At 63.0% G+C, this 8480-nt stretch overlaps 2 protein-coding genes across 3 annotated transcripts in view; one reads left to right on the top strand and one right to left on the bottom strand.

Moving 5' to 3' along the window:
- The window catches only part of KCTD5 (potassium channel tetramerization domain containing 5), an 18272-nt gene extending 15283 nt beyond the window's left edge, over positions 1-2989 (top strand). For both annotated transcript variants that reach the window (XM_014587043.2, XM_006146414.3), the window contains one exon: positions 1510-2989. Coding sequence is in view for 1 of the 2 variants with exons in the window: in XM_006146414.3 (XP_006146476.1) it covers positions 1510-1539 (30 nt within the window). In the remaining variant the exon portion in view is untranslated. The remainder of the gene's footprint in view (positions 1-1509) is intronic.
- A 69-nt stretch (positions 2990-3058) lies between these two features.
- PRSS27 (serine protease 27) overlaps positions 3059-8480 on the bottom strand; it is an 8548-nt gene continuing 3126 nt past the window's right edge. The window contains exons 3-5 of the mRNA XM_027771013.1: positions 6616-6946; positions 6135-6304; positions 3059-5848 (exon numbers count right to left, since the gene is read on the bottom strand). Of these exons, the coding sequence (XP_027626814.1) occupies positions 5525-5848; positions 6135-6304; positions 6616-6946 (825 nt within the window). The 3' untranslated portion in view covers positions 3059-5524. The remainder of the gene's footprint in view (positions 5849-6134; positions 6305-6615; positions 6947-8480) is intronic.

An 8480-nucleotide genomic window follows, 5' to 3' on the forward strand; every position in this document is an offset into this window, starting at 1 on the left:
AGGTTGCCCTCCACGGGCGGCGTTAGCTGGATGTGGCTGGGCCAGCTGCCTGTGACCTCGTGTGTGGCCAAACCGAGAGCGGTTTCGTGTCGGTGCTTCCTCCTTTGGGTGGTGACGTAAGGGCAAGTGCCTGGGCTGAGCCTGGCCTGACCATGCTGGCCACAGAAGCGCAGTAACCAGACGAGAAGCCCACACCGTAACCAGCCCTGCACGCAGCACCTACGTCAGCCTGACGGTGCGGAGGCACCCCTCCCCACCCTGGCCAGGCCTCCGTCCAGCGGGGTGGTCTGCATGGCGGCGTCCCTTGGGGCCCCCTCTGCTGCCAGGCCGCCTGGAGGAGGGGGCTGCCTGGGGCTCTGGGCTCCACTGCCTCAGCCTCCCGGTCCGGTCAGCTGAGCAGTCAGGCTGAGCCTGAGAGGCTCGCCAGGCCCCGGGGGCGGGGGCATGCAGGAGGTGCTCCCCGAGAGCCAGTGGGAGCTGGGCGAGGGCCAGGCAGGGCTGACTGAGAGGACTGAGCAGGCCAAGAGGCTACAGGGTTTGGGGTTGCCGCACACAGGGCCCTCTGAGCTGTGTGGAACTGAGCCCTCGTGCCCACGCTCAGCCGCCATGGCTGGGCCTCCGGAGCTCCAGTTGGAGACCAGGGTGAGGCCTTCCCGGGCTGCCATGGGCTCATTTCGGGGTTCAGCTCAGCAGCTTGTTATGTGCTGGCCTGTCCTCGGGAGCTCCAGACCTTGAGGGGTTCCCAGCCCAACTTGTGGGGTCCTAGAAGGGGGGCCCAGAAGGCTCCGATGTACCAGGGAGGTGGGTGTGTGTGTGCAGTGGCCAAGGGGCCAGATGACCAGGCATCCCCAGCAAGCCCCTCATCTGATTGCAGCAAGCAGGGGCTGGCACCTTGAGGCCGGCCTTTCCCGACAGAGGCGTGGGGCCAACCAAGGTGGCCGAGGGGAGATGGGAGCTGACCAGCGGGTGTGCGAGGGTGTTCCTGGGAGGCCTGGTGGCAGGCAGGTGTGTGTGGTCAGCAGGGGCTTGGAAGGCGCATGCATGTGGGAGGCCTGGGACTGGCTGGGCTGCGGGGTGAGGGATCTGGAAGCTAGCACCTGGCGGGTGGGCAAGGAAGCTCCTGGGGGCTCAGGAGGAGCCAAACAGAGACCCAGAGGGGAGTCGGGGCAGCTGCTGTAGCTGCTTCCCTGGGAGGGTGGAGTGGGGACTGGCCTGTGTGCACAGGTCCCAGAGAAGGCCCAGGGCTGCAGGAGTGGCCTGGCCTGCCTCTGCGAGGGGTGAGCATTTACGGTCCCTCCCCGCATGCCCTAGAAAGGTCCCCCACCCCCACTCCCTTTAAGGGCTCCCCTCCGGGGGCCTACAGGTGTGCGCTGGCGCCGGGCTGGCAGCCCGCCCTGTCCTGGCCTGGGCCTGCGTCCCAGCATCCGGTAGACCAGCCCGTGGGCTCTGCTCTCAGAGCCGCCTCCCTGCCCAGGCCGCGTCCTCACCCTCGCGTCCCGTGTGTTTCAGATCCTGCAGGAACGGGGCTCGCGGATGTGAGGGGCAGTTGGCAGCTGAGGAGATGATTTTCTTTTTCCCAAGACGCAATGAACCGCCACGTCCAGGAAGCTTGGCCGTGAGAAGAAACCTGCTTTTGATAACTTTTCTCGAGATCTGGGTGTGAATCCTTTTTTGCCTCTGAGGTGGGTGGTGAGAGACAGGCCAGCTGTCCGAGGCATCCCTGCGGAGGGGGCGTGGTGGCCGGGTGGGCGCCATCTCTGGGGCCTGGCTGTTTTCTCCCAGTGCCACATGGGGCTGCGGCGGCTCCTGACAGCCACCGTCACCGTGGACCCTCTAAGGAGCAGCATTCTTGGTGCTACATGGGCGAGCGAGCAGCGCGCCTGTCACGTCCGCACGGGGAGCGAGCCACCGTCCTCGGTCAGCGAGGACCCTGTCTCCCAGCAGCCGTCCTGGGCGGTCTCTCGGCAGAGGCTCCTGACGCAGTCTCACCTGGCACTGCTTCCCTGGCGTTACTGCCGGGCTGGGCCGACCCTCAGAGCCGGACACTGGCCTGGCCCCAGCTGATGGGGCCATTTGAGGCTTCTTGATGCGAGAGGACTTTGTACCCCCTTTCCCGGTGTGGACAGACTCCCCGCTGTCTGTACTCCAGAGACGCCTAGGAGTGTTGCTGCGCTTGGATCGATCTGTGAAATCGCCCGGCGGGAGGCAGAGGCTCTGCCCCGGGCCAGCACGCTCCTGTGCCTTCTGTGTGCTGGTGGGAGGCAGGCTGAGGCCGTGGGCCCGGCGTCCGAGCAGGGACTTGCTCACGTCGGAGGTCCCTGACGCCCACCGCCACGCTCTCGTCCCTCTGAGTAACTATGCAGCTCTTCTCTAACGGCTCGGGGACGTTTAAGCCTTTACAGGACCAGCCCCAGCCCTGCCGCCTGACCCAGCGTCGGAGCTGCTAGGGTTCTTCTGGCAGGGACTGCTGCCCTGTGCTGTGGACACAGGCCTCGACTGGCCTGCGACCTGGCTGGCCCGCCTGCTGCTCCCAGCCTCAGGCTCCCCGGGGAGCGGGCTGCTGGCTCGGAAGGCGAGGTGCTCACGCGCTCTGGCCTCCGGAGGCTCTGGCTGAGGCCCTCTCCTCTCCTCGCCAATGACCCAATTAACTGCGTTCTCCGGCACCTAGGGCTTACCTCCTCGTTTTGTGAGGCCTCTTGTTAAATGTTTGGCTTCAGTAGTTGATAAAAGCCCTCTGGAGGGCAGATGTGGCACCACTGGCCGCGGGGCGAGCTCCAGAGAGCTGCTGGCTGCTCGTCGGGTTATGACCTTGACGTGATAGGTAGGTTCGCGTGTTTTTTAATTTAAAGATGTTAAGACTTAATTCACTAAAATTTATTCCAAGGGGATATTTATACTTTTATACTTTTTTAGGTATCCGTATTTTATCAGCTTACAGTTTAATGCCTAAGTTTCCCCTGAAAATAGCGAATAAAATTGTATTTATGAACAAGTGCAGCAGCTGTCAGCATCTCGGAGTGCTGGAGGGGCCGCTGGCCAGGCTGCGGCTCAGGGCCCACCCCAACACCTCCCTCTGACTGTTAGCCGGGGAGCTCTGCCTCCCCCTCTGCAGACTCTGTGGCCAGACTTAGTGGGTCATCCACGTGTCTGTCCAACATGGAGAGGGGTGTGGCCGGCTTGGCCAAGGCCTGTGGGTTAGAATTATCTGTGCCGTCCCCAGCACGGCCGTGGGCTTTGCCCGGGACACCTCGCCTCCATCTTGCGAATGTGTGCCCAATCCCTGGGGACAGGAGCCATGGGCACTGACCGTTCGAAAGCACCAATGCCTCACAGGGTCCGCGTCCACCACCCTCGGCTCCACCCTGGACTAGAAGCACTTGGGTGACAGCAAGAACCCCAGGGTCGTCCCCTCCGCCGGTGCCAAGGCTCCCGTGGGTCAGAGCTCTCCTGCAAAGCCTTCTTCTGGCTTTGGGGGAGTTCAGTCTTGGGTCCTCTGAAGGGCATGGCTCCCTGAGGTCAGCCAGGAGGAGTTTGGGCCCAAGATCCTGGAACCTCGGGCCACCCAGACTCCAGACGGTGGCCTGGCTAATGGGCCACTCTGTCCCCAGGGCCCAGCCAGAGCTGCCCTATCCTGTGGCGAGGCCTCCAGTGGGAGTGGAATGAGTACCGCCCCGGCGCAGCCTGGAGCCTGAGGGAGTGTGAACTTTGCCTGTTGCTGTCCAGGGTTCTCAGCCAGGCAGAGCAGGGCTACTGGGCAGGTGTCCCTAGGCACGGCCGCTGGGCCAGAAGGGGGGTCCTCCTGGCTGACCTGGAGGCCTGGGCACAGCTGACTTTGTGGGGAGTGTGCCGCGGGGGGCCAGTGGGCAGGATCTGGGCCTGGACCGGCAGGGACTGCTGCCCCTCCCTCCTGTTGGTGTCCACCCAATATCACTAGCACGTCCCATTTTCCCCAGAGCTGGTGGCAGTGCCTGGCTGGTGGCCTGCTGCCCCCAAGGCCGTGGCAGCTTCAGCTCGGTTGGCACTGTGATAGGAATGGTGCCACTCTGGCCCCCATGGACTAAGCTGTCTCCCCAGACAGACCACGGCACGGAGGTTGCACAGCCACAGGGCAGGCGGGAGCCTCTGGCCTTGGGCCTCTTGGTCGTCCCCCACACTCCTACCTGGCCCACCTGCTGTGACCCTTTGCCAGGGTCTTAGAGGCCAGAAGGGGTCCCACAGGTAGTTCCTTCCTGGGCCTCCTGGCTGATCACGGTGCTTATGTGTGTGTGACAGGTGTGGATTTCTGGGTGCTGTTGAAGCCCCCAGGAAGGACTGACCTCTATGAACCTTCCCTGCAGGTGTGTGGCTGGCCCAGGAGGCTCACTGGGCCTGCCCTGCAGAACCTTCCTGCACTGTGGAAGCCGGTGCCCAGGTCTGTACTGTCAGCACTTGTCCTGCAGCTGTCAGAGCCCTGGTGCCACCCACCTGTGCCCCCTCCAGGATGGGAGAGGGAGCTGTGGCAACAGGCGTTTACATGACGACTCTCACACACAGCGCCTACCACGAGGTGTGAACAAGGAGTGAGCCTGTCCGTCTCCCCCGGCTCTGCTTCCTGCCTGATCAGGCTGTTGGCAGGCAGTGGGCGTATGGGGAGCCTGCAGGGAGGGTACTGCCCACAGCAGCTTACTGAGAGCCCTGTCCCCTAGTGGGACCCTAGCTAGACCCTGCCCCACTGCAGAGGCAGGAGGGGCGGGTGATGGGGCCAGGGGCTCCTCCAGAGCAAGGTAGAGGCTCCCGAGGCCTCCCCAAGGCTGTTGGGGGCACAGGCCAGCCCCTGCTCAGCCAGGAAGCCCAGGGACCCTGGGGCTGCCCTGCCCACCCTTTTCCCTGGAACAGGACCACCACCCTGGTCTGGGGGGCGTGCAGCAGAGGCACAGCCCAGGGGGGAAGGCCTGGGCCGCAGCAGGTGCTCTGAAGTATGTGGGTGCAGCGTATATTCGCACCCTTTGCCACATGAGTGCTCCCGGCTTTGCACATGCATGTGTGTGTCCAGCTCTGGTCCCACCACTGCTGCTGTGGACTCGGGAGGCCAAGGCTAAGGAAGGGGGCAGAGGAGGAGTCTAGGGTCGAACAGAGCCGTAGGCACAGGAGTCCTGGAGGGTGCCAGAGCAGCAGAGATGCCGCCGTCTGCCCTGCAGGAAAGCATGGTGACTCCCACCCCCCAAAGGGTGTCAGTGGGTGAAATAGGTCTGGGTTGATGCCAAGACGGTGCGTGGCAATGGAAGCCGTGGCCATACCCCCGAAGGCTCCCCTGCTCCCCAGAGACCCGGCTCCGTGCCTGTTGCCATCCCCATGCAGCGTGGCCCTGGCAGACGTTTGGAGGGAGGAGGCAGGGCAGGCGGCAATGCAGGAGCCCAGATCGCCCCAGCTGCAACAGCTCCGCGCAGGAACCACACCCAGCTAGGTGGCTGGCACTGAGGTTTTTATTGGCATGTGAACATAAATAAAAATACTGGGCTTTTGAGAAGGGAGAGTTGAGAGCTATTTACAGATGTCCGCTGCACCAGGCCTGGCCTGGGCTCAGGAAGGTGAGCAGCGCTGTGAGGCCCAACAGGGCCGAGTGCACGGCCAGGCAGGGCGCCGCGCTCCCCAGGGTCTGCCGGCCCTGAGGGTCTCGCTTCCTGCTGCCTGACCTCGCCGACTGGAACTGCAGTTCTGGGATGACCTGGTGGATCCAGTTGTAGTGGGAAGTGACCCGGATGTAGACACCGGGGCGGTTCCGGCGGGCGCAGCCCTCCCCCCAGCTGATCACCCCGGCCTGCAGCCATGCTTGGCCCACGAGGCACACCAGGGGGCCACCGGAGTCGCCCTGCAGAGCAGACAGAGACCTCGTCAGTGGAGACCTGAGCCAGCCTGCGGGTGCAGGATGCAGGCTGCCCCACCTCGTCCTGGCCCTCTCAGCCCCCAGGAGCCCCCCTGCTGGTCCTGCCACCCGTTGCTGGTGTCCGCAGGCCACTGCCACGGCAGGGCAGTGCCCGGGCCGGCCCAACCCTGTGGACACTGCGTCCCAGGACAGGTTTCCCAGAGGCCTGACTGCAGCCCAGCAGGCCTCGGGGGCCATGTCGGGCCGAGCCCCGGATGGCCCGCCGGCCTACCTTACAGGCGTCCTTCTTGCCCTCCTCGAAGCCGGCACACAGCATGTCCTCCTTGATGCTCTTGGGCTGGAAGCCGGACTCGGCGTCTCTGCTGTAGAGCAGGTTGCATCTGGGCGTGTCGATGATGGGCACGGCGAGCTTCTGCAGAGTCCGGGGCTTGGGCAGGCGGTCTGGGGGGCCGGGCGGCTGCGGCTCAGCGACAGCCTCGCCACAGACCCCACGGCCCTGGTCCTTGAGCCGCCGCTCTCCTGCCCTGATTTCACGCGTGTGCTTTTCTACTCACAGCGTTGTGCAACTGTCTCCTCCTTCCCTCCTCCCAAGCCTGGACTCTTGGTCTCCCTCCCCTCCTCCATACCTCCTCCCAGGCCTGCTGCGTGCCCACCCCGCCCCGTCCCCCTTTGACCCGACAGCACGTGCACCAGCGAAGATACGGGCCCGGGGCTGCACACGAGGTATGCTGCACACCCACCCTGGCCTGTACCTCGCTCACTGGGGCTGCCCCAGCCGGTGACCGAGCAGTTCATGCCTGTCTTGAAGACGACCGAGGGGCCAGGCACACACACGGGGAGGATGTGATGGGTGAAGGCCACAGGCTCCTCTAGCTCCACGAGGGCCACGTCGGCGCTGGACGCCATGCCCTGGTACTGGGGGTTGCTCTCCACCCGCTTCACGCGGGCGTACACAGCCTGTGGCCCTGGCTGCACCAGCTGCCGCGCGCCCAGCAGGACGCGGTACAGGGACGTCTCGGAGGTGCTGGAGGGAGACAGCAGAGTGCTGGTCGGGGCAGGCCTCCCATGGGGGCACACGAGGGGCTGTCCTCAGCCCAGCCCAGCACAGTGCCGGACACTCTTCTGCACGTTCTCATGTGCGTTCGTGCGCGCTCTTTTTTAATTTTCTTCTATAAGGCACGTGCACTTGCCAGAAAGAGAGGAGAGAGAGAGAGCGGCCCTGCACGGCGGGTGGCTGTGGGGCGGGATGCCGGTGAGCAGACCCTTCATCTCTCATGCACATGCGTCCGACATGTTTTTCAACCCTGCCGGGCCTGGAACTCAAACTGCAGTTGGCCATTCACCACACCATCTGCTGGTCCTGCACACTGTCACTTGGGAAGTTACCTCAGGGCCAGCAGGTGGCATGGTGTTAAGGGCACTGGACTCCCACATGGCTGACGACAGCTTGAGTCCTGGACCTGGCAGCTTGCTTTCTCGCTTTTTCTTTCTCTCACTGTGTTCTTCTCAAGTCAAATTTAAAAATAAGAAAATAAAGTTAGATAAAATAATTCTTTTTTTTTTTTAAGAGTTTTTTTTGCTATAGGGCACATGTGCTCACCAGAAAGAGAGAGACGGACAAAGTGAGAAATCACCCTCCATGGGGGATGGCCACACTGCAATCCCTTCTCCACTCTCCTCTCAGGATCTTGGGCACAGAAACACATGTGCCTGACTTGAATTTAAGCCACCGAGTCTGGGACTTGAACCACGGTCGACTGTGTGGGAGTCCAGCGACATAGGCATAATGCCAGCTGCTGGTTCCAATAAAGTAATTCTCAAGAAAAGTTATCTGCATGATCAAAATGACAAGGTGCAGTGGTCTGATAGGAGCTGATGCCGGGTTGTTGGATTTTAGTGCCCAGCCCCGTCCCGGGGCCCGTCACCTGGCATGAGCTCTGGGACTCCTTTTCCTGACATGAGAGAAGGGACACTAGTAGCCTCCCTGGAGGTTCGGAGTGGACCAGTGCAGGTGCGGCAGGGGCCCCTCTCGGAGCCAGGGCTGCTGGATTTAAGACGCAGGCTTTGGGCTGTCCACAGCTTGGTAAGAGAGCCAGATCCCACATGACTGGCCAACCATGTGGTCTTAATTCTGGCCCTAGTGGCTTAAAACCCATGCCGGGCATGTATGCATGCCTCCCATCCCTGCAAGGTTGGGAATGGGGGAGAAGGACTTGTGGCGTGGCCGTACCCCATTGTAAAGTACCTTCCCCCTCCCTCTCTGGCTAGTACTCGCACCCTCTGGTAACTGAAAAAAGAAGTGTTTTCAGAAGAATTACGGAGCTGTGGCGAAGCAAGGGGTGAGACGGAGACTCCGGAGGCTGGGGCTGGTGTCTCATGGCACGGTAGTGGGATGGGCAGCCTGGCTGGGGAGGGGGGACGGGCCTCTGCTGCAGTCCTTGAACCCATGTCTTTCCAGAGTCCCAGCGGGGAGGGGAGCTGGGGTGTAGACAGGGCCTGCCAGCAGCTGCAGGGGGCGCCCAGGTGTGTCCAGAGGACTCGCTGGCAAGAGCAGCAGAGCTCCGGGAGAAAGGGCTGGGAGCAGCGACCGCGCTGGAGGGAGGTGGGCCCGGGCCTG

Source organism: Tupaia chinensis, unplaced genomic scaffold (assembly GCF_000334495.1).
Source record: "Tupaia chinensis unplaced genomic scaffold, TupChi_1.0 Scaffold000178_1, whole genome shotgun sequence".
NCBI lineage: Eukaryota > Metazoa > Chordata > Mammalia > Scandentia > Tupaiidae > Tupaia > Tupaia belangeri.